General features: G+C 43.3%; 1 protein-coding gene across 1 annotated transcript in view; it reads left to right on the forward strand.

Moving 5' to 3' along the window:
- The window catches only part of ANOS1 (anosmin 1), a 190,515-nt gene that overhangs the window by 120,091 nt on the left and 44,597 nt on the right, over positions 1 to 25,827 (forward strand). The window contains exons 4-6 of the mRNA XM_029240257.1: positions 13,709 to 13,931; positions 22,920 to 23,104; positions 25,506 to 25,635. Coding sequence (XP_029096090.1) covers positions 13,709 to 13,931; positions 22,920 to 23,104; positions 25,506 to 25,635 — 538 coding nt within the window. The remainder of the gene's footprint in view (positions 1 to 13,708; positions 13,932 to 22,919; positions 23,105 to 25,505; positions 25,636 to 25,827) is intronic.

The following is a 25,827-nucleotide window of genomic DNA, read 5'->3' on the forward strand; positions in this document are numbered from 1 at the left end:
GTTCCATGCAGGTCCTTCCTGCATCTTCTGTTCCTCTCCTCTCTGTGTCGATGTTTTCCTCTACATTCCTGGGCATATAGAGCATATTTATAATAACCTTTTATCGATAAATGTCCTTTCCTGCTAATTACATCACCTGTGTTGTTTCTGGCTCTGTTTCTTTAGATTCTCTGTTTCCCTTTTGCTTGTGTGTCATAGTTTCCTGCTTCTTTGCATGCCTGATGATTTTTTTTTTAAGTACTTTTTCTAAAATAATTAAGTTTTGGCTGCCTTGGGTCTTCATTGCTACGCACAAGCTTTCTCTAGTTGCGGCGAGCAGGGGCTACTCTTCGTTGCTGTGCGCGGGCTTCTCATTGTCGTGGCTTCTCTTATTGCGGACCACGGGCTCTAGGCACGTGGGCTTCAGTAATTGTGGCACGCGGTTTCAGTGGTTGTGGTGCATGGGCTTAGTTGCTCCGTGGCATGTGAGATCTTCCCGGACCAGGGATCGAATCCGTGTCCCCTGCCTTGGCAGCTGGATTCTTAACCACGGAGCCACCAGGGAAGTCCAGCATGCCTGATGATTTTTGATTGGATGTCAGATTTTCATGTTCTGAATTTTGCTGTATTTTGTAAAAAGCATTCGATCGTTCTGGCATGTAGTTACTTGAGATCAGTTTGCTTTTGTAGAGACTTGCTTTTAAACTTTCTGAGGGCAGATTCAGAGCAGCCTTTAGTCTAGGGCTAATTTGTCCGCATTACTATAGTGATATTTTTCTGAGGACTCTATCCGATGCCCTGTGTATTATGTATCCTTTCTGCTCTGACGGTTAGAATGTGAGGTAGTAGCCTGCTTAGAACTCCAGGAATTGCTTGCTCTAGTGCTTTCTGTCTGTTCCTTCCCCGGTCTCGTGTGCTTTCACCTCATGCAAGTTCAAGAAACAGACTTAATGGACATAGAGAACAGACTTGTGGTTGCCAAGGGGGAGGGGGTTGGGAGAGGGGTGGGGTGGGAGTTTGGGGTTAGCAGATGTGAGCTTTTACATGTAGGATGGATAAACAACAAGGTCCTACTGTAGAGCACAGGGAACTCTGTTCAGTGTCCTGGGATAAACCATAATGGAAAAGAAGATAAAAAAAAAAAAAAAAGAATGTTAAAAGAAAGCATTATTCAGCCCAAAACTTGAGGGGTCCCTCACAGCTCTCTGGGTTTCTCTTTGCCTAGTTCCATCCTTCCTGATTTTCTGCCCACAAGACCTACTCGTTTCAGCCTCCTCAAACTTTGATCTCTTTCTCCTCGACTCAGAAAAGCTGCAGGATGACCTTTGGGTCACCCCTCCTCGCCCTGTGGACTTGAACCTACCCGCAGCCGTGCATTACCGGCCGTCTCCGGGCTCACCTCATTTGTGTGCTCTCTCAGGGCGTACAGCCCCGTGCTAGCTGTTGGCCATTGTCTGCTGTTACATATATTCTGTCCAGTTTTATGGTTGTTTCCAGAAGGTCAGTCCCCACATTCCTCAACAGGCATACGTAGAGGGTTTTTTGGCAAATAAACCAAATGAATTGAAGCTCTCCAGACTGTGCCCTGACTACTCTGGTTTTGCACAGTTGGTTCTTTATGGCTGAAAAGACACTGACATTCAGACGGTCCTCTTCACCCCTGCCTTTCTTCATTTAAGACCGCTGTCACATCTTCTGAGCGCCTTCTTTGACAACTTCGCGTGAGCTCGTGTCTCTCCTGTGTTTAGTATCTGATATGGTCATTTACGTTTTCGCGCTCCTGAAAGGCAGGCAGAGTGGAAGCAGAGCCGTGACTGCCTTCTCCTTGCCCCTGTCGTATGGCACACTGCTGGACACTGTCGAGACGTGTTTTGAATATGCGCTCCCCGTTGTTCTCGCGGGATTTGTACATGTCTGTGACAGTGCGTATGACGTCGTGGTTTTGTTGTTTCAAAGTCTGTCTCCTACAGAGGATTCTGGACTTCTCCGGAGAGGGATGGAAGCTTATCTCCCTTTCACATTTGTGCTTTTCTGGCTAATTAATCAATGTATTGCTCTAATCCAGAGTCTTTGAAGTCCGACACTCTTGACATTTTTGGTTAAATACTTCTTTGCCTTGAGGCTGTCCTGTGCACTGTGGGATCTGTAGCGGCATCCCTGGGTCCTACCCACTCACCAGATGCCAGGAGCGCTCCCCTCCCGGTTGCAAGGACCAAAAAATGTCTCCAGGCCTTGCCTTTTCATACTCTCTGTGCGGCAAAAGCCACTTCTGCTGAGAACCCTTTTGCTAACCTATGGTATTTGTAATTTCCCTTGCACATTATAATGAGGAAATAACATTCTATTCACATTAGTTTCTAGTTCACTTTGCGATGGTACCATCAGTCTAAAAGTATGCTATCCATATAGTAGTGTATAAACAAAGGAAGAGAAATTTCAAGGAAGATTTCTGCGATCCTGTGATTTATAAGAAGAAATATATGCACTTGGTCTTCGACCCCCTTCTTGGCACAGAGGTCCTCGGGAATGTCCTAAGTGGTGAGAGCTCTCACAAGGTGTCTTTTGTTACTTTAATGAGGTGACCTTGGCAAAGCACCTGCTCACAGGGGGCTGGTTGCCAGTGGAGCAACCCTGTAGTTAGGGGTTGGAACTTTCCTCCCACCCTCTGACTTAAGGGAAGGGGGGAAGAGCTGGAGATTGACTTCAGTCCTCAGCGGCTCATGAGCTGCTCAGTCATGCCCGGGTAATGAGGCCTCCATCAAACCCCCAGAGGACCGGGTTCAGAGAGCTTCCTGGTTGGTGAACACGTGGAGATTTGGGAAGAGTATCTTGTGTCCTTTCCCCGTACCGTGCCCTATGCACGGCTTCCGTTTGGCCGTTCCCGCCTTACATCCTTTTGTAAGAAACTGGTAATACAGTAGGTAAAATGTTTCTCTGATTTCTCTAGCAAACTAATTGAACCTGAGTGGGGCTTGTCGGAACCTCCAATCTGTAACCCTTTGGCCAGAAGCACAGGCGACAGCCTGAACTTGGAACTGGCCTGTGCAGAGGCAGTAGGGGATGTCGTCCTGTAGGACTGAGCCCGTGACCTGTGGGGTCTGATGCCGTCTCCAGGAAGATAGTGTCACAATTGAGTTGAGTTGTGTAAACACCCAGCGAGGGTCTGAGAATTGCTTGGTGTTTGTGCGGGGAATGCCCCCGCCCCGGCTGACATTGGAATTGGGAGTACAGACCTTTTATAATTTCTAAGACTGTGAAAGTGTATCTCTTTTCTGAAGTATGATTTTGCTTGTAACTTGGATGGGACAGGATTTGCAAAATTCTCTGAGATGGAAACATGTTAGAAACTTAAAACTACAAATCAGAGTAAATATGTACATTTAACAACTTGACAATTTATTCCTCCTCAAAAGAAATTTTTCATATGAGTATTTTAGGTAATCTATAATTAACCTCTTGTGTTTCTCATTGTTTTTTCGTTTTTGTTTTCGTAGAATTTCTAGAATGATGTTTTAAAACTGTAATACTTCTTTTCGGGGCTAGCACTAATTTCAGCATGATTATGTGGCAGAACCCGTGCCAAGTGTTTAATGTACGTCAGTGCTTAGGGTAATAGAACACAATAAGTATTATCGTTATTCCCCTTTTACATTTGGAGAAACCAGGACGCGCGGCACTGATGTTGTCACCACAGCATGCAGCTCCTGCCTTACTGATGTAGTTGCCGTGCCGTGAATGGAGTACCCTGTATTTGCTTCTGCCCTCGTACTTGTCATTCTTTCCTTCTAGAATAGCCCTCTGCCCTTCCACACCACGCTTACCCAGTTAACTCGTGCTAAGTGTTGACGACCTACCTTAAAAGCTTTCTCCTTGTCTAATCCTCTTTCGACCTCACGTGTGTGTACCTGCGTTACCGCCTGTGTCTACCTCTATTTGAATACAAATGAAACTGCTTAATGATGTCACCTGCTTGTTAGTAGAGACATGAACTGTAAGCATAGTGCGGCGTCACTGTCCTGCTTTTCTTCTGTTCATCAGTAGCTTCCCAGTACCTAGAATGCCAGTTTGGCTTCTGAGTCAGTATATAAAGGCTTCGCGGGGCTAATGATTCATGGATGTGCCTGGTAGCTCGTAGTAACAAAATGCAGGATGAAGGGGAGAGAGGGAGATGGTTGTCTATCAAGTGTCCTAACTGTCCCTGATTCTCTAGAAAATTTTGAAGTTTCGGAATTATTTTTGATCTTCCAGCATGATTCCGGAGTGACGCTCCCAGTGGAGAATTTGACCATTGATAACCTCATACAGTGTGTCACATTTGCCTTCAAAATAAATAGCAAAGCCAAGGAAGAGGAAGCCGAGATAAACATATGTAAAGATGACTCTAATTTAGCAAAAGCAACATGTACTCCTAGGAAAGTGACTGTTTTCAAATACATGTTTCTGATTTTCTCCTAATTTTACAGTATTCATGGCCAAGGTCTACAGTTTGCCTGGGAACCAAATTAACTGTAATCACATTTAATAAATTAGGATGTGTAACTGAGTTCATTTCCAAGCAAATTATAACTTCATTTCCAAGCATAAATTAGAAACATTTGAACTGAGAATGCTTTTTCCTATTCCATGCATACTTAGCATTTAGATGCCTTCCTTGAAAGATACAACTGGTAGTTTGGGTTGTTTTTTTAAACAGTATAATGTCTTTATTTTTTATAGAAATTATATATGCCCCATCGAAACATTTATATAACAAACTGCACAGGACACTAAAACTTAACCTTTACTCCAAAGTCTACCCTCTGGAAATAGCCATGGTTACCTGTGCAGAGGAGTTATCATAGCAAACCTGTCGTTAGAAATTCCTGCTTAAAAGGTTGGCCCTTGGCTGGCTTCTGGAAACTTGGGCTGGGGGAGATTTTCCCACCAATCCCTAACTGAGAAGAGGGGCTCACTGTTCTAAACTATTTTTTTTTTCTTCCCTGTATTTTATTTATTTATTTATTTTTTAACATCTTCATTGGAATATAATTGCTTTACAATGGTGTGTTAGTTTCTGCTTTATAACAAAGTGAATCAGCTATACATATACATATATATATCTCCATATCCCCTCCCTCTTGTGTCTCCCTCCCACCCTCCCTATCCCACCCCTCTAGGTGGTCACAAAGCACGGAGCTGATCCCCCTGTGCTATGCGGCTGCTTCCCGCTAGCTATCTATTTTACATTTGGTAGTGTATATATGTCCATGATACTCTCTCACTTCGTCTCAGCTTAGCCTTCCACCTCCCCATGTTCTCAAGTCCATTCTCTACATCTGCATCTTTATTCCTGTCCTGCCCCTAGGTTCATCAGAACCATTTTTTAAAATATTTTCCATATATATGTGTTAGCCTGTGGTATTTGTTTTTCTCTTTCTGACTTACTTCACTCTGTATGACAGTCTCTAGGTGGACCTCACTACAAATAACTCAATTTCGTTTCCTTTTATGGCTGAGTAATATTCCATTGTATATATGTGCCACATCTTCTTTATCCATTCATCTGTCTGTGGACACTTAGGTTGCTTCCGTGTCCTGGCTATTGTAGATAGAGCTGCAGTGAACATTGTGGTACATGACTCTTTTTGAATTATGGTTTTCTCAGGGTATATGCCCAGGAGTGGGATTGCTGGGTCATATGGAAGTTCTGTTTGTAGTTTTTTAAGGAACCTCCATACTGTTCTCCATAGTGGCTGTATCAATTCACATTCCCACCAGCAGTGCAAGAGGGTTCCCTTTTCTCCACACCCGCTCTAGCATTTACTGTTTGTAGATTTTTTGATGATGGACATTCTGACCGGTGTGAGGTGATACCTCATTGTAGTTTTGATTTGCATTTCTCTAATGATTAATGATGTTGAGCATCCTTTCATGTGTTTGTTGGCAATCTGTATATCTTCTTTGGAGAAATGTCTATTTAGGTCTTCTGCCCATTTTTGGATTGGGTTGTTTTGTTTTTTTTGATACTGAGCTGCATGAGCTGCCTGTATATTTTGGAGGTTAATCCTTTGTCAGTTGCTTCATTTGCAAATATTTTCTCCCATACTGAGGGTTGTCTTTTCGTCTTGTTTATGGTTTCCTTTGCTATGTAAAAGCTTTTAAGTTTCATTAGGTCCCATTTGTTTATTTTTGTTTTTATTTCCATTTCTCTAGGAGGTGGGTCAAAAAGGATCTTGCTGTGATTTATGTCATAGAGCGTTCTGCCTAAGTTTTCCTCTAAGAGTTGTATAGTGTCTGGCCTTATACTTAGGTCTTTAATCCATTTTGAGTTTATTTTTGTGTATGGTGTTAGGGAGTGTTTGAATTTCATTCTTTTACATGTAGCTGTCCAGTTTTCCCAGCACCGCTTATTGAAGAGGCTGTCTTTTCTCCATTGTATATTCTTGCCTCCTTTATCAAAGATAAGGTGACCATAAGTGTGTGGGTTTATCTCTGGGCTTTCTATCCTGTTGCATTGACGTATACTTCTGTTTTTGTGCCAGTACTATACTGTCTTGATTACTGTAGCTTTGTAGTATAGTCTGAAGTCCAGGAGCCTGATTCCTCCAGCTCTGTTTTTCTTTCTCAAGATTGCTTTGGCTATTCGAGGTCTTTTGTGTTTCCATACAAATTGTGAAATTTTTTGTTCTAGTTCTGTGAAAAAATGCCATTTTCTGGATAGGGATTAGTTTGATAGGGATTAGTAGTTTGATAGGGATTGCATTGAATCTGTAGATTGCATTGGGTATTATAGTCATTTTCACAATGTTGATTCTTCTAATCCAAGAACATGGTATACCTCTCCATCTGTTTGTATCATGTTTAATTTCTTTCATCAGTGTCTTATAGTTTTGTGCATACAGGTCTTCTTTTTTTTTTCCACATCTTTATTGGAGTATAATTGCTTTACAATGGTGTGTTAGTTTCTGCTTTAAAACAAAATGAATCAGTTATATATATACATATGTTCCCATATCTCTTCCCTCTTGCGTCTCCCTCCCTCCCACCCTCCCTATCCCACCCCTCCAGGCGATCACAAAGCACTGAGCTGATCTCCCTGTGCTATGCGGCTTGCATACAGACCTTTTGTCTCCTTAGGTAGGTTTATTCCTAGGTATTTTATTCTTTTTTTTTGTAATGGTAAATGGGAGTGTTTCCTTAATTTCTCTTTCAGATTTTTCATCATTAGTGTATAGGAATGCAAGAGATTTCTGTGCATTAATTTTATATCCTGCTACTTTACAAAATTCATTGATTAGCTCCTAGTAGTTTTCTGGTAGCATCTTTAGGATTCTCTGTGTATAGTATCATGTCATCTGCAAACGGTGACAGTTTTACTTCTTCTTTTCCGATTTGGATTCCTTTTATTTCTTTTTCTTCTCTTCTGTGGCCAAAACTACCAAAACCATGCTGAATAATAGTGGTGAGAGTGGGCAACCTTGTCTTGTTCCTGATCTTAGTGGAAATGGTTTCAGTTTTTCCCCATTGAGAATGATGTTGGCTGTGGGTTTGTCATATATGGCCTTTATTATGTTGAGGTAAGTTCCCTCTATGCCTGCTTTCTGGAGAGCTTTTGTCCTAAATGGGTGTTGAATTCTGTCAGAAGCTTTTTCTGCATCTATTGAGATGATCGTATGGGTTTTCTCCTTCAATTTGTTCATATGCTGTGTCACACTGGTTGATTTGCATATATTGAAGAAGCCTTGCATTCCTGGGATAAACCCCACTTGATGATGTGTATGTGTATGATCCTTTTAATGTGTTGTTGGATTCTGTTTACTAGTATTTTGTTGAGGATTTTTGCATCCGTGTTCATCAGTGATATTGGTCTGTATCAAGAAAAAAAGGGAGAAGACTCAAATCAGTAGAATTAGAAATGAAGAAGGAGAAGGAACAACTGACGCGGCAGAAATACAAAGGATCATGACAGATTACTACAGGCAACTCTATGCCAATAAAATGGACAACCTGGAAGAAATGGACAAATTCTTAGAAGAGCACAACCTCCTGAGACTGAACCAGGAAGAAATAGAAAATATAAACAGGCGAATCACAAGTACTGAAATGGAAACTGTGATTAAAAATCTTCCAACAAACAAAAGCCCAGGACCAGATGGCTTCACAGGCAAATTCCATCAAACATTTAGAGAAGAGCTAACACCCATCCTTCTCAAACTCTTCCAAAATATAGCAGAGGGAGGAACACTCCCAAACTCATTCTGCAAGGCCACCATCACCCTGATACCAAAACCAGACAAGGATGTCACACAAAAAGAAAAGTACAGACCAATAGCACTGTTTCTAAACTGTTGACACCTGTTTCCTTCTGGGAGTCTGGGTTTTGGTACATGCTACGCAGGAGGTGCCTATGTGACCAGCCCCCCAGAAAAGCTCTGGGCTTCATGTCTCCCCTGGACTTCTCTGGTTGACAGCATTTCACACGTGTTGTTACAACTCATGGCTGGAGGAATTTAATGCATCCTGTGTGACTCCACTGGGAAAGTTTGCACCTGGTTTCCTCTGGACTTCTCCCCATAGGCCTTTCCCTTCTGCTCGTTTTGCTGCAGTACATCATAGCCCTGAGTACGGGTGTCCTAAAATTAAGTTCAAGATTTCTTGCTCCATTCCTTCTAACCTACCGGTTTTTTAAGGCATATTCTTTTAATTTTATTATATCATATTATCTTTTTAAACTGTAATTCCTACTTTTTTCAATTTTAGTTTTATATTTATGTGGATGACAAAATGATTAGTAATTCTTTTATGCTAATTTCTTTATTTTTGGCTTTCTAAATTAGATCATGTCTCAGTGTCTTTTAAAAGATACCATTTTCTTTGAGATTATTCATGACAGGCTCTGCCTACTGTTATACCTGATGTCCAAATGGGTTTGCACAAACTTTATTCTCACATAATATATAAGTGTACGCTTTATATTTTTTTCAGGGGGTGCTGTGCTAGCCCATCTACTCTTTATTTCTGTCAACTTGTGGAACAGCTGAATTTTACCATTGCATAGTTTTGCAAGAAAGGTTCATGAGTGTTATATTCTCTGAGTCTTTATGTCTTTGAGAATATTTGTCACATGTTTATTTGAATAACAACTTAGCTGATTTTATATATATATATATTCTTTAGTATTATATGGCCATTGCTGTATTGCCGTCACACCTTACATTTTATAGGGACAAATTAACCTGGGAGAAACCTTATTTTCTCCATCATAATGAACTTGCCTTTTCTACCTGGATGCCTGAAAAATTATATTTTTATCCTCAGAGTTCAGTAGTGCAAGCTATATCTCAGCGTTGCCCATTCTTATCAGTATTCGTGGAGTATAACTGCCCTTTTGATTTATATATATATGATTTACATATATACAGGTATATAAGTGTGTGTGTTTGTGCACCCGCGTGCATTTTTCCCCTCTGCTCTAGTCCTGGATATTTCCGGAGTGCTAGAAGTCCCCAGGTTATCCTAGTAGGGAAGCAAGTTGAAAGCCATTGGCTTAGCCATCTTCTAATTTTACCCTGAGATACAGGGCAGCCCTTAGATAAACATTGGCCCACACTCTTACTTGTTTGTGATTTTGGATAAATTACGACCTCCCCGAGCTTCTGTCTGCTCATTTGTGAAATGGAAATAATCCTGGCTGTAGGGCCTGGGGAGGAGTACGTGGGGTGAGCTAGGGAAGCAGCTGGTAGAGGTGACGGGGTGGGAGACCCTCGGCAGCTGTTAGCGATGACCTACCACGGCTGGTTCCTCGGGTCGTCACTGGTGAGGGTGGCGGGGATGGTGGTGATGATGGTGTGGCGCTCACTTCAGGGGTCCACACTGAAGGTTGCACGCCTGTGTGTTGGCTGGAGCCAGGAGACAGCCCCCAGGCCCTGGCTCTTTGCCAAGGCTGTGTATTGAGATTGGGCACATGTGCAGTTCTGGTGAATTGAACGAGACACCAGATGCAGAGTTTTCTCCATATCTGAGGCTTCATATTTATAGGATTTCTAACCTATTAGTATATGTTACCGAATTTGATGTGTCTGTGTTCATCATCCCATGATTGCTGCACAAATTATGTTATTGCACCCAAAAACAGTTAGTTACTATTGTTAGTATTTCATTTCGTTTTTACCATTTGCCACAAGAAAGATCAGCTTAGTGTGTTGCCTAGGTGAGGCACTGAAAACACATTTGCGTTTTGGGCTAAGAGATAGGATGTAGGAGAGACTTATAAGAATTAATTAGTATCGTGTAGAATGTTAGTTAAAATATGGGGGAGTTTCCCCTTAATGCAATGCACCCAAGGGCATTTTCCTTCACCTCTTTGCTTTTTTGAGCCCATCCTTGGATGCATAATGACATCCTTTAGGCACTAACTACCCTAGAAAAATACGTGATCTTTGAAGACTATTCCGCTCTTATTTTTGTATATGGACAGGGCAGAAAAAAACAAAAAAACAAACAAAAATTAATCAGCATAGTAAATACGTTTTCTCCAAATTTTAAACTCGAGCCAGTGACCTGGCGAAATGGTTATTTGTGTGAAATTATTCATATGAATAGTTTTATAAAGGAATTGTAGTTACATAGTTTTACAATTCATAATTTGCCTTAACAGACTGGAAGCAGTTGTATAAACAAGAAATGCAGCATTCAGTAGGCGCATCTGTTGTTGCCATGCGTGTTTTCATTTCTGTGAAGTTGAGGGGCATGGCGCTCCTTGTGACTTGGGTAACCCGCACCTTTAAAATGTCCACATCCCTCCTGACGAGTCTGTGAGTAACTCGTAATGGCACAAGAAATATGACACGCTTAAAGGTCAGAAGTTTCTTTTCCTGCGCCCAAATGATCTTTTGCTCACAGGATTTCCAACTGGTGATCAGGGGACCAATTTACACATTTCCTTTATGTCTAGAGTACTAATGTTCACACATCGTTTTCTATCACCTATGAGCATTTTTGTCCTTATTCCATTCAGTGGTAAATTCTCATTAAGCAATGGTTAAAGACATGGGGAGAGACCTTGTGCACAGATACCATATGTTCTCTAATTTATATTCAGACTATTAATATTTTTCAACCTAATCCAAGAGGATTATCTAAGATAATTGATAGAGAACATCAAAATTTGCCTTCAGTAGAGCTGAACAAATAGAAGAGTTAAGTAGAACGCCTCTGTGAGATTACCAAATTCACGTATTTGTAAGATGATCTTCATTTAAGTTCAAGGGCTGAAGACTATTTCTTTCTTATAAATTCCAAGGGGGCCCAGTTCCCTCCCTGCAGATTTCAGTACTGGGCCTGGTGGGGGCATGTTGGAGACTTGTGGATGTCACGCTGTAGGAGAAGCAAAGCCACCTCTCTGTCTTTGGCTCTTGTAACGTTATGATCAGAATAACAGAAGAATTTGGAAATGTTAAACAGGAAACGTGTAGCAGTGGGAAAAGAAAAGATACATCCATGAGTCCAGTCCTGCTGAGTAGCTGTTGGGAGCTAACTTGGTACAGCCCTGCCTAGTTCTCCGGGTACACAATCTAATATAATATTCATTATGTCATCTGGAACACTGCAAGCTCAGGGACCAGTCTAGCAAAGCTCCAGTGCAGAGAGGAACTTTCTTTGATTCCTGATTTGTTTCCATGGACCTCAAAATAGCCACCCCCCCACAACAAAAAAAAATCACATTTTCCATAGCAAAAAGGAAAAGAATTGTACAGAACAACCCTACATCAACTGGAAGATCCAAGTTATTGTGCTAATTATGATCATTCTTCTTTTACACTCAGTGGGAACAAATGTTGCAGATTTGTCTCCGCCAGTGTTTTTGTTTATTTGTTTTTAACTCTGGCCGGGTGAGTAATTAGCTCGGTGGGTAAATCAGTAAGGGGAGGAGATAGCAGCTCCTGCTTTCCTGTCCCTCCCAGTTCAAGGGCGTGGCAGTTGGCATGAAGATGGTTAGAGTCATATGAACAGACAGCCCTTACTTTGTTATCTGATTCCCAAGTTATACTCCGTTTTCATGTGTGAAGAAGTTTGCCGTGAGTTGATTTGATTATACATAGTGCAAACTAAGTCCCTGTGATTGCTAACTTATCAAGCAGTAAACACTTGCCAGGTTTAATAAAAATTATGTCTACTTGCAAATCTCAGCCGGTGTGCCAGGGGCCGATGGTTTTAGTAACTTAAGTATTTTCGTCAGTGCATGTAATATATACATTTTGTTGAAAGAGGAAAGCTGGCCAAAACTCTATAATTGTTCCAGATCCTTTCACATGCTTCTTTGATTCCTAACTTAGATTTGGACCTGAACTGAGAACTTCAAAAACCAATGAAGGGCTCCCTTGGTGGGGCAGTGGTTGAGAATCCACCTGCCAATGCAGGGGACACTTGTTCGAGCCCTGGTCTGGGAAGATCCCACATGCCATGGAGCAGCTAAGCCCGTGAGCCACAACTACTGAGCCCATGTGCTGCAACTATGGACGTCCACGTGCCTACAGCCCATGCTCCACAACGAGAGAAGCCACCGCAACGAGAAGCCCACGCACTGCAACGAAGAGTAGCCCCCGCTCTCCCACAACTAGAGAAAGCCCGCGCACAGCAACGAACACCCAACACAGCCAAAAATAAATAAATAAAATAAATTTATATTAAAGAACCCCACACCATACCAACTCAGTATCCTTAAAAAAAAAAACGAATGAAGTAAAACATCTAGTAGCTAACGGAAAAATGAGCTGTGAAAGTGCACAAGAGAGAAAAGCCTTAAGAACTGACGATGCTTTAAATGTTTATAAAGTTTCTTTTTTTAATTTAAATTAACTAGCTACAGACTTGTGGTACTTCAGTATTGAAAGCATGACCTTTCTTCTGTTTTACCTGGGAAGTTCTTGCATTGAGACACAGTTTTGATCCAGTCAATTCATGTTCTTTTCAAATTTTATGTATCATTAATTTAAAAAAAATGAATTAATTTTTTTTGGCTGTGTTGGGTCTTCGTCGCGGTGTGCAGGCTTCTTGTTGCCGTGGCTTCTCTTGTTGTGGAGCACGGGCTCTAGGCGCACGGGCTTCAGTAGTTGTGGCACGTGGGCTTCAGCAGTTGTGGCTTGTGGGCTCTAGAGCGCAGGCTCAGTAGTTGTGCACAGGTTTAGGTGCTCCGTGGCATGTGGGATCTTCCCGGACCAGGGCTCGAACCCGTGTCCCCCGCATTGACAGGCGGATTCCTAACCACTGCACCACCAGGGAAGCCCTGTATATGATTATTAACAATCAATTTTATTGTCATCTACAATTCTAATTCAGACCTTGAAATTATACTTTTTCTAGCTAGTGTTTCTAGTTTTCCACCTTTGGTAGTTAAATTAGAGTGTGAAATTTTTCCCTGGTATTTAATTGTCAGAGTATTGATGTCTCGATGTACATTAAATTTACAATATCGGAACTCAAAATGTAACAATAATCTGTGAATGCATGTATGTGTAATTGATGTGTATCTGTTGCATGTAAAATAAAGTTCTAAGTGATGGGTCATAGTCCTTTAAAAAATTAGCATAAAAGATCACTTCTTTAGGGGGAAAGAAAGCAAGTACATTTACTTTGTAAACAATTCAAGGGAGACTTTGATGGAGTAAGAATTTTGACCTGCCTTTCCGACGCCTTGGAAATCAGACTCCGTGTGTCTTTAACGGGAGAATTCTTTTCTATTCTCTCCCAGCCTCTGTTCCCCAAGAAGAACTATGAATGCCTGACCAGCTGTGAGTTCCTCAAGTACATCCTGTCGGTAAAGCAAGGGGATTGCCCAGCTCCCGAGAAGGCCAGTGGCTTTGCCGCCGCCTGTGTCGAAAGCTGTGAAGTGGACAGTGAATGCTCTGGGGTTAAGAAGTGTTGTTCCAATGGATGTGGACACACCTGCCAGGTGCCCAAGACTCTGTACAAAGGTAAGGAGCAGAGCGGAGTAGGCGAGGGGACCTCCAGGGTCACAGGGGGGTCTGTGTGCGTGTGAGGAAGGATGTCAAAGATGTGACTTGGAAGGAAAGCGAGAACTGTAAGAAAATGTACCTTGTGCCACATACAAACATCTGAAAATACTTACTGGACCATAGAAATCAGCCCCCGTGAACTCCTGTTGGGGTGGAGTAAATCCTTCATGGGAATTCTTCTTATTTTTTTATTGAAGTATGGTTGATTTACAGTATTAGTTTCAGGTGTACAATATCGTGGCTCGGTATTTTTATAGATTACACTCCATTTAAAGTTATTACAAAATAATAGCTATATCATATGAGTTCGTTTAGAAGTTAACATGTAGGAAGGCCACCATCAATTCAGGAACTTTTTTTGTGTTTTTCTCCAACATGAGTAAATGATTGAAGCTCCACTCGCTACCTTGGAGTAACTGTATTCACATCCTTGGAAAACAGGCTGGCGATGGGGCCCAGCTGAAAAACACGTAATAGACGCATGAGTATTGTGGGTTTTCTGTTGGCACAATCCAAGAACAGAAGTGTGCTTGCGGGGAACTTTAAATATTTTGATTAGTATCTTAAGTTCCCAGATGGAGGAATTGCCCTCTTCCAAAAGATAGGGATGCAAGTTATCAAACAATTTAGCCGATGTAAGGGTTTACATCCATAGGCAGTTTCTAGAGCACTTAACTCCTTTATGCTGTTACATGCCTCTTTCTGTAAGTGTGACAAAGTGCTTGTATGTTAAACCCATGCTGTTGTATTATGTATAGTTTGGCATGCCAGAAAGCATACTATGGGAGACATAACATTTCGTTACTTTTTTGGGTCTCATTTGAAGAGAAAAATAGAATCGGTCACTAGGCATCATTCATTATAAGTAGAAAGAAATCTCTCTTGCTCTCTCGCACTTTCCCTCTCACGCATCAAGTGTATGTTGTTGCAATGCCGGTTCTGCATTACGGGCTTGTTGACTATTTTCAGAAGTCCATTCTTAGGCTTATAACAATTCAGGTCTCCCAGAAGACACATACCTGCGCCATCTTCCTCCAGCTGCCACTCGGAAATACTCTTAACTGAAATCTGTGGAATCCATGCAGTTTTCCATTTTTTTCCCCTAAGATCCTTGGAAACCTGGCACAAATACTGTCTCAGATTCAAAATAATTGCTGCTTTCCCTTTCTTAACAGACTGACGTTTCCTTAATGGATTTAAAGTTTTATTGTTTCCATGCCTTTTGTTATAAACTACATAAAATCACTCCTGCCCAATCTAACACCATTTAATTTTTTAAAAGGCTACTATTATGAAACCTGTTCTGTTATTATAGAACATTTGCTATTGAAGTATCAGCATTTACCATAAAAATAGGATGCTTTTAGAATGATCGTTGAAAACCCATTTGTAAAACCCTTTTTGTTTTAAAAGTGAGGCGGTTAAAGGACTCAATATAAATTAAAATATGCTTTTCATGTGGAAGCAGTGAAGAGTCAGTATGAATTTCAAGTATGCCTGGTTCACCTAGAATAAGGGAAATATTCTACAAAGGGCCAGCATAAATGATTAATGATTAAAAGATAGCTGCAATTTAAACGTAATTCGATGGGCTTTTCTCAAGTGCCGAAGTCGCCTTTCTACTACAAGTAAGTCTTGACCTGGGTGTTTGTGGACAGAGGCAATTCATGGAGGGCTAACCGCAAATAGAATAAAAAGACTCTGTTGACCTGACAGTGACTTTTGCATAATGAGCACAAGGATAAAATAGTATTCTTTTGGAAAAAAAAAAAATATATATATATATACACCCACACTACATAAAGACTTTTTCCTTGCTCTCTGAATGAAGGCTGGCTTCCATGTCCTGAGAGCATCTGACAGTCATCAAAAGAGGGTTCTGGGCTTCCCTGGTGGCGCACTGGTTGAGAGTCCGCCTGCCGATGCAGGGGAAGCGACCGGGAAGATCCCACGTGCCGCGGAGCGGCTGGGCCCGTGAGCCACGGCCGCTGAGCCTGCGCGTCCAGAGTCTGTGCTCCGCAACGGGAGAGGCCACAACAGTGAGAGGCCCGCGTACCGCAAAAAAGAAAAAAAAGAGGGTTCTGGTGCTGATGGCGCCAGCCTCTCTGGGAAAGGGTCCTTCCTGACCCAGCGCTTGGCTTTGTGAGGAGAAAAACATGTATCCAGCCATCAACATGCATGCAAATCAGCCTGACAACCTTTGGAGGCCCAGCTGTCACTGTCCTTCTCACCTTCATAAGTGCCCCCTTATTAATGCCCCAAAACAACCGGTGGGAAACGAGCTTGCCTGCCTGTCTCTGCTCGCGCCGGGTCTGTGCAGGCGTTTTCCTTAGGAAGAGGGAGCTCCACCGCTGGTTGAGCTGCACCAGTCCTGCTGTCAGTTCACAAGTGCTGAGGCTGAGGTCGCAGGCCGCCTCTGAGGGGAATCCAGGGGTTGGCAGCAGCGATGCGTCTAATGCCTGTTCCCACCTGGGCCAGCTCTCCTGTCATTTTTATTTTGAGTCTATCCAGCTACTGTAATAGGACCCTAAACTTCAAGCCCTGTTTGGGCACCCCTGTATTATTATATTATAGCTCCAGTAAAAGATAGATCAAGATCAAATAGATTAAATCTGATACAACCACTGATTTATCAGTAGTTTTTAGGCTCATAAATAACATGGAGCTTTTTTTTCTTTGAACTTTATTTCCAACTAGTTTGTGGAGTTGTAATATTTAAATTAGATACAAAGTATACCTCGTGAAGAACCAAATTCTATTGGGCAAACCTGTAAGTTCCTCACGTCCGTTTCATTCATTCATTATATACTTATTGAAGTGTCATCTCATAGGAAATCCCAGAGGGCATTTTCTTAACGTCTTCCCCATTTTGAGTTTAAAAGGGACTGATGTCACCTGGATCTCCAAGTACTGACACATTTCAGCTCAGTTAGTAATTACTGACTATGTGTTAGGAGTTATGGGCAGTGCCTGACATTGGTTATGACCTGTACTGGGTGAGCACGGGGGTGCAAAATCAAAGGACACCAACCTCCACCCGGCCCAGCAGTTCCTCGTCAAGGTGGTCATACGCACACACTCACTGAAGTGGACCAACCACTTTCTTAACTTTTGCCATAAATTGCTACGTGCCATCCGCTGTCCTGTTTTTCCTTTTATCGCTTATTGAGTTAATGAAAAATTTTTTAAATACATGGAAACACATATATCCTTTCTGTCTGGTCCACTTTTGTAGAAAGGAAGATGGGGTGTAGGCTGATTTCATACCTTCGAAGGCTTTATATATGCTGGAAACGTGAGTTTTTCAAAACACTGTGTGTTTTGAAAAAATGATAACAGAATGTCCCGTGTTACATTTGCGCATCTAATTTGGGTTATGCTGTGAGAAGCGTCCTTGCCTGATGCCTGAGTTAACTTTACAGACTGGTGTTAGGGTTTGAAACAAAGGAAAACAAAAGAGAGCTTTTCCTTCACCCTTCAAGTAAAACTATTAGAAGCAGCCCCCTGGAAGACTTGACCATGTTACCATGGGTAAACCAGGCCCGAAGGTGCTAGTCTCTGACACGCACACCTTCGTGAGGCTGTGGGAAATTCACAAGCTGGTCTTCTATGGGTGAAACACAAGCTCCGGTTCGTTGGGGCACTGGTTTTCCTTTGATCCTCCCCTATTTTAGGTCTGGTTTACAGCCTAGTTGGACTGTCCTCTGTCTAGAGGTGATGCTTTAGTATCTTACTGCCTCTCCTCACTCCCAACTGGGACATTTGGTTTGGGGAGGGAAAGAGAAAAGCTGAACTTGTTTTCCAAATGTAAAGATTCAGAGTAGTTTGTGGCCTTCAGTTAGGTAGGTGGCCGTGACACAGCAGTCATTTTTCTTTACCAGGTGCTAACCAGGAATTAATCCTATATCAGTTTGTTTCTTCCCAAAAAGATCTGATGTGATGATGGAGTTGACTTACTATTTCCATGAATCTCTTAGTATTTGAAATACGTAAACCTCAGGATTTTAGAGATGGGCCGCTTTTCACACATTAACTTTTCACATTTTGAATATCGTGACTGAGTGCCTTAATGTGATGTAAACACAAATTCCTTGAGTACAGTTGTCCTTATGAGAGATATTATCCCTGGAACACAATATCTTTTTTAAAAAAAATTATTTTATTTATTTTTGGCTGCGTTGGGTCTTTATTGCTGTGCACGGGCTTTCTCTAGTTGCGGCGAGCAGGGGCTAGTCTTCATTGCGGTGCACAGGCTTCTCATTGTGGTGGCTTCTCTTGTTGCGGAGCACGGGCTCCAGTGCGTGCGGGTTTCAGTAGTTGTGGCAAGCGGGCTCAGTAGTTGTGGCTCACAGGCTCTGGAGCACAGACTCAGTAGTTGTGGCGCACGGGCTTAGTTGCTCCGCGGCATGTGGGATCTTCCTGGACCAGGGCTCGAACCCATGTCCCCTGCATTGGCAGGTGGATTCTTAACCACTGCGCCCCCAGGGAAGCAGCCCCACAATATCTTTTTAATTTTAATTTAATTTTATTTATTTTTGGCTGCGTTGGGCCTTTGTTGCTGTGCGTGGGCTTTCTCTAGTTGTGGCGAGCGGGGGCTACTCTTCATTGCAGTGCATGGGCTTCTCATTGCGGTGGCTTCTCGTTGCAGAGCACAGGCTCTAGGCATGCGGGCTTCAGTGGTTGCGGCTCACGGGCTTAGCTGCTCCGCGGCACGTGGGATGTTCCCGGACCAGGGCTTGCACCCGTGTCCCTTGCACTGGCAGTCGGATTCTTAATCACCGTGCCACCAGGAAAGCCCGGAACACAGTATCTTGCTGCATTTTCATACCTAGACTTGTGACAAGTATATTTATGTGAACAGTCAAATGTTGTGATGATTTGCACCTGCTGATGGTCTGTCTTTATTGAGTTTTCTATCAGCAGAGTTTCAACATTTTTTGAAGCATTGGGTTTCTGTTCCTTTGATTTCACCAAAATACTTGTTATGTTTTAAAGGAGAAAAAAATGCACCGATATTGTCATATATTGTGGGATGTTATATGATAGCATTTTTGAAGTTTTTAACAGAATACTTTAGATTTCAGACGACTAATACGTTCAGAAATACTAGAAAAGAAAGATCCTAGTCATTTACATAATAAAAACCACACTGAGGACAGATCCATCCTCTGCATCTGGTTATGCAGCCGGGATGCTGGGTGAGCTCGCAAGGACTATGAAAGGACTGACGTGAGGGCTGAGGGTCCAGGCCTGAGCCCCATCTGCACACAATTACAGCCAAGGGCTGCAGTGACTCCCAATCAGGGGAGCCAGCTGACCCTAATGCAAACCAGATGGACCGTTTCTTAAAATGCAAATTGCAAGACCATTGCACATCATAATTAAAGAGATTCTCAGATGAAGGAATTTGAACTGACAGTGCCCTGACAGTCATCGTGTGCCATGAAGGCTCTTGGTAGTTGAATGATATTCAAGATTGAAGCCTCAGAGCACGGGGGTGCGGATGCAACTCAGCAGCGGCAGCTCTGCTGCCGACGAGTTCAGGGTGCTTCAGCGACTCGAGGATTTACTGTAGCTGCGTTTACGCTAGAGGATTATCCATGGAGAGCCAAGAAAGTGCTCTCAGAGAAAGTGCTCTGTGAGGTTCAGGAACTAGCCAGCCATCGTCTCTTTAAATAGTAAGTAAAGGAATGTTTGAGCCATAGGACCTTGACAGAAAAGGAGATGTGAGCTCCTTGAAAGGATACACACTCCAGAGAAGGTGGCACCGAACGCCTGCGATAAGTCTTCTCCTTCCCCTCCGTGACTCTCAAGCAGAGAGGGGTTTACCATTGTCCCAAAGATGTGTGTAAATGTTCCGAGTCCTCTTACGTCCCCAGGTGTACCTGAGAGAAGAATAAGACAGCGGGTTGGGCTGTTTCTTCAGCGAACAGTTCCGGGCCATTCGCTCTTGCAGAGCGCTCTCTACGAGGACATGGTGACGTGGAAATTGAGGAGATGTGGTTCTTGACCTCTGGGGTTTTAGCTTTGTGGGGAAGACAGACATCAGTACACGAGCTGGCTGTGGAGGGAGGCAGTTAAGTGCATTTCGACAGTGACAGGTTAAATGCTGAAGAGCTGGCAGAAGAATGGAGCCTTTCTTTCCAATTGGGAGCTTTAGGGAAAGTGGCTCCGAAGGGTGGCATTTGGACTGAGCCTGGAAGTATTCCGGGGTCTGTGGTCCGAAAATAGAAGGAAAGAGATTTCAGAGTGAAGAAGACACCGTGAACAGGCCGTGGTAGTAGGGAGTGCCTGGCAGTGTGTTTGTGGGTGTAAAGGCAGGTGTGCGACAGACACGTAAAATGTACCACGAGATCGACTGAAAGATAACTGGTAGGTGGTGGTGAAGATGGATGCCTTGAGTGAGATGCAGAGACGTTTCCCTCCCTTCTGTAGCAAACGGATGCGCTTGAACGTTCTGAGAAGGAGAAGGAGAGCCTCTCTCCTCCACTTGAAGAAAATAACCACAAATAGGGTGAAGAGGGAATTAGAGAAAAGAGATTGGCTTGCAGGGAGATGGGTTAGAGGCTATGGTGACGGTCCAGACAGGAGAGGAAAGTGCCTAAAACAGGTGGTCACCATGGAGACAGGATGACTGAGGGGTTCCTGAAATTATACTCTGCAGTAAAACCACAGGATGTTGGTAGGTGCAAGCACAAGACAAAGGGTTCTGGGAACCCTTCGATGTCCAACAGCCTAGAGATGTCATGAAGACCTACGTCTCAGAAGGAGGGGCGTATCTGGGGACAGGCATTTGAGAGGTGGTTGAGGTCCTGCAGCCCAGAGAGGGACTGGGGGTAGATGTGAGAATCACTTGCTCTGCAGAAATATTCTGGGCATGGAAGCGTAAGTGTAAGGTTATGCACCGAGAAGTTTCTGACATGAGCTTGAAAAAGACTCTTGCAGGGGCACAGCAGGAGCAAAGACTAGGACGGAAGAGTCCCACACCAACCAGGAACTTCAAGGACGTTAGAGTCAGAATGTCCAAGGGACTTGCAGAGCTACGGAAACCCCTTCGTTTCTCTACCTTTCTAAGTGGCTTTTCCTAATCCAAAATGTGGCAGAAATTTCAGGGAGAAACCAGAGATGGGTCATGGCTCCAGGCAATTTATTTAATCTTCCTCAGACTCAATTCCCTGGGGCTCAGAATGTAGCTACTCCACCCTTCATCCAGTTGATGAGGTCACAGCAAGGATCACATGAGACAACTTTATGGTAAAGTGAAGGGCAACGTACAGATAACAACCCGCCAGCAAATCAACATGGAGAATGCAATAGGGGTGGTGACTGTGGTTGTTCAGAAAATAGTTTTTTGGGTTTTTAAAAAATTTATTTATTTTATTTTTATTTTATTTATTTTTGGCTGAATTGGGTCTTTGTCGCTGCACGCGGGCTTTCTCTAGTTGCGGCGAGCGGGGGCTACTCTTCGTTGCGGTGCGCAAGCTTCTCATTGCACTGGCTTCTCTTGTTGTGGAGCACGGGCTCTAGGCGCGTGGGCTTCAGTAGTTGTGGCGCGTGGGCTCAGTAGTTGTGGCTCGCGGGCTCTAGAGCGCAGGCTCAGTAGTTGTGGCGCACGGGCTTAGTTGCTCCGCGGCATGTGGGATCTTCCCGGACCAGGGCTCGAACCCGTGTCGCCTGCATTGGCAGGCGGATTTTTAACCTCTGCGCCACCAGGGAAGCCCTAGAAAATAGTTTTTAAGAGTCAGTGAGCTTTTGAGCAGATATACATATGCCATTTTAAAATTATCCAACTCTGTCCACCTCAGTGTTTAATGCCTTTAAAAGTTCCCAGCACAAGATTTGGCTTGGATTAAGATCAGAATGAAATGAGTTGAATTCAGCCACATCACTAACATGCATCAGAGCTTATATTTTGTATTTGCACATTTTCTAGTTTTCTCAGTTTAAACTCAAGAAACGGAAAAATTAATGCAGCGTTCTGAGCTAACCATTTCCAATGCTTAGTTGTCAGTGCTTTAGGCAAATACTCGTTCTCAGCAAAGCATGATTTTAATGCAGCTGGTGTTCTTGGTTTGGATGGCATTGAACATCATGATGCCGTAGACCCTACCTAATTCAGTTAGTTTCATATGTCCTGTTAGTATTATAAATTTGTTTTAAAACTCCCTTTCCATAACGGCTGCTATTTCGAACCGTGGTTCTTAAATCTTTCAGTTACCAGGCAACTTGCATGCACTGTAGGGGGAAAAAGGAATCAAAATGATGAACTACTTTCCAGTGAGGCACCTGTGAGGGACTTCTGAAGCCAGGCACTCACTCATGCCTGAACCAAACATTATCAATTCATCTTTTTCCAATTGTAGACGGTAAGTCAGTGGGGCAGAGGTCCAGCAGTCAGTTGGAGAATCCACAAGACCCATGCTTCGGAAACCATTCTTACAAGATTTGACCACGTGAGAGGATTGGGCTTTATGATGTTTTCCTTACGAGGAAAACTCGCTCAGATAGAGAGGAGAGCAAACTTGAGAACCGTGCTTTAAGGACCCTAGGATCTGTCAGCAGAGACGGAGCGTGTTACGTGGGAAAGAGGACTCAAGCCTCCTCCTGACTGTTGCCCCGTGTGAATTCCGGGTTAGCCTCCACTGGTGCAGCTTGGTAACAGGATTTACTTGGAAGAACACGCATAAAGGAATTGCTCTAGAGGTGACCTTGTTCAGAATCAGGAATCAGTTTAGACCCTCTAAAAAACTGGGAGAGCGAAACTGAACTTCGTGTCAGGAGATTTCAAATGTGAACCCCTGATAGGGAGAAGCTGCTTTTAAGAAAGGAAATAGAGGATCCGCTGTCGCGAGATGAGATTTGTCTCTTCCGTAGATCTTCTTTCTCAACTTTCACCCCACTCCGAGTCACGCACGGGCTGTTTTAACCGGCGCGGTTCTGTTTCAGGTGTCCCCCTGAAGCCCAGGAAGGAGTTACGATTCACAGAACTGCAGTCCGGGCAGCTGGAGATTAAGTGGTCCTCAAAATTCAATATTTCAATTGAGCCTGTGATCTACGTGGTACAAAGAAGATGGAATTATGGAATCCATCCTAGTGAAGACGACGCCACGCATTGGCAGACGGTAGCCCAGGTTAGTGCTTCATAGGCATTGTTTTCCCCTTGAGGCAGTGTCTCCTTCGCCTACGGAGAGAAACTTAGCTTGCTGTGCCGCGGTCAAAACAACCTGAGCACCGAAATCACGTAATCCAAGGTGGACGTGCCCTGCATGTTGGCGGAAGATGGGATGGGCTCTGTAGGTGTAACCGGGTACCACGAGAAACTTGGCTTAATGTGTTCACAGCGCACGTGGAAGGGAGACGGTTTTCTAATGAGTGTTCACATTTATTCCGAGGAGTACGCTTCCTTGAGATAAACTTAAAACCGACTAGAGGGAGGGAAATGCAACACCCGTAGGACTCGTCAGTGTGCTGTTCGATCATCTCAACGACTTCTCCTCTATTTCTCCTACATTTAAGCCTTTATTCCGCATGGGACTTCCGTGGCGGGAGGAAGATTCATATCACAAAACTACTTAGTGGGAAGCGGCCAGCAGCTCATCAATCTCCCCTAAGTGCTTTCTTCTTCTTGGTCAGCTTACCAACTGGGAGGCCACCTGGATGGAGTTTATCTTCCCAGTGCTTTACCTCTTCTGTCTTGTGGATGTGAAAAGCAAAATATTTTCTTTCTTTTTAAGAGCTGTTAAATGGACTACCAGCTGCAGGCAGACTCCACGGATGGAGAAAAGAATAAATTCTCAATATGCAACTGCTTCAGGCTTTTCAGCAAGTGAAATGCCTTCTCTACATGTAGGTCTATAGGGGGAAATTCTGTCCTGAAGTTGATCAGGTCATTTTTTTCTCCCAGGACAAGATTCCCATGATTTTTTTTCAGTAAATATAAAATAAATGTCAGCATTCAGGTGTTTAGGAGAAGAATTTGGTCCCTTTCGCAATAGTAGCATCTCAGAGAGTATAAACGCTAAAATACTTTAAATACCACCCAATCATTGAGAAGTGTGATATTAAGAGAAACATCTTAAATTGGGGGGGGGGGGGGAAGAAAAAATGGTCAGATAAATTTAGCAATTCTATTCCATACCTATTTTGTTCAAAAATTGTGTTTTAACAAAACATAAAGATGTTCAGAATACAGCCTGAAATTATATTTGGTTTACATGGCATTCTCCCTGAAACAGTGCTACAGTATCATTTGTAACTTTTCCAAATTATGCAATTTCCAAATATTTCCAGATTATAAATTTGAAGATTTATGAAAGTAACTGATGGTAAGCCCTTCTCTTTCATATCCTCTTATTCGGAGAGAGGAAAGACCTTGCACTATCATTTCTGTGATTATTACTATTTTCACTAGTTAATACCACATGTAATGCTTCCTTTCTCTGTCTGCTGAATGCTGTGGCTAGCATGCTGGCTTTAGTTCCTTAAATTGAAAGCTAAAACTAGACAAACAAGTCAGTGAAAATGTTATCTCAAATTCTGCCAAACGAGGTAGAAAGCCACACTTGAGGTCATCTTCTTCCTTTGATCTCGGAAATGCTTAGCTTCTTTTGAATGTTAAAATACACATGACGATCCTTTTCAATAAGTTATTATAAACTCAGCTTTAGGAGCGTTTCAGTTCAGTTTCCCAGTTTTATCCACCGAGCGCCAAGCTGAGCTCGGCACTTGGCGCACGTGAGGCATAGAACTCGGGCGTCTATCCCTCGGAGTCAAGGCCAAGGTTTCACGTCTACCCTAGGACGTTGCTGGAAGCAGGCATATTGCCCTGAGTTTGAGGAAAGGGAGGGCAGTGGGAAGATGCTCAAGTTATTTGATGTCTTGGGACGTAGCTGTAGGGACAGCAAGACCTGTGGACCTGTCCCATTGTCCAGTTTTCTTCTCTGGACCTTTTCTTGGACGAAACATCCCTCACCCTTCAGGAGCACGACTCTTTGCAGATCTTACATGATTTACTCAAATTAAACAAAAAAGTCTTGGGTTGCAATGCACTTCCAGAATTTAAGCGTGTGGGTTCACGTACATACTTCCAAAATTATATTTGGCACGCAAGTAGGAGGCATTTCCCTTCTATAAACTAAAGGCGATTTCATTTTCTCTATACTGTCATGTTTACTTCATGTATTTATTCATTCATAAGTATAATTTATTGATGAAATCTCTCCAATGCTGTATTTAGTCACCAGATTTTAAAACAGCCCAAGCATTTGTCACGAGATTTTGACTTCCAGAGAGCTTTGACTCTTTGAGGTAAAATAGCTATGAATGGAAGCAAGCAGTTGGAACCTTCCCTAGGAATTCCTTGGTCCCCGACAGCCCCTCCCGTCCCGGAGCAGGACGGGCTGCTCTCGTCCAGGAGGGCGGGGCACGGCGAGGCTGTGTTGCATGGGCTGATGAGTGCCTGTGTTTCTAAAACAGACCTGACGGGCACGTCAGGATAAAGGGGATCTCTGTGCTCTGTGACTTTCCCCTCAGACCACGGATGAGCGGGTCCAGCTGACCGACATACGGCCCAGCAGGTGGTACCAGTTCCGAGTGGCAGCCGTGAACGTGCACGGGACCCGAGGCTTCACCGCCCCCAGCAAACACTTCCGCTCCTCCAAAGGTCAGTATCTCTTGCCTGCCCCTCTACGCCCAACTCGCCATGGGGGCGCATCCATCTCACCTCTCCAAGTTCTTACGTGTGGTTGGCCAACAGGTGGCTGTGCTGTGCTTAGCGAACGGGACCAGATGGGTCTGAAGGTGCCGGCGAATTTATGATTAGGACCATCCCTGGGCTTTTACCTCTGAGAGACTG

The sequence above is a fragment of the Monodon monoceros genome, unplaced genomic scaffold, assembly GCF_005190385.1.
Source record: "Monodon monoceros isolate NGI ecotype Baffin Bay Population unplaced genomic scaffold, NGI_Narwhal_1 Super_Scaffold_22, whole genome shotgun sequence".
NCBI lineage: Eukaryota > Metazoa > Chordata > Mammalia > Artiodactyla > Monodontidae > Monodon > Monodon monoceros.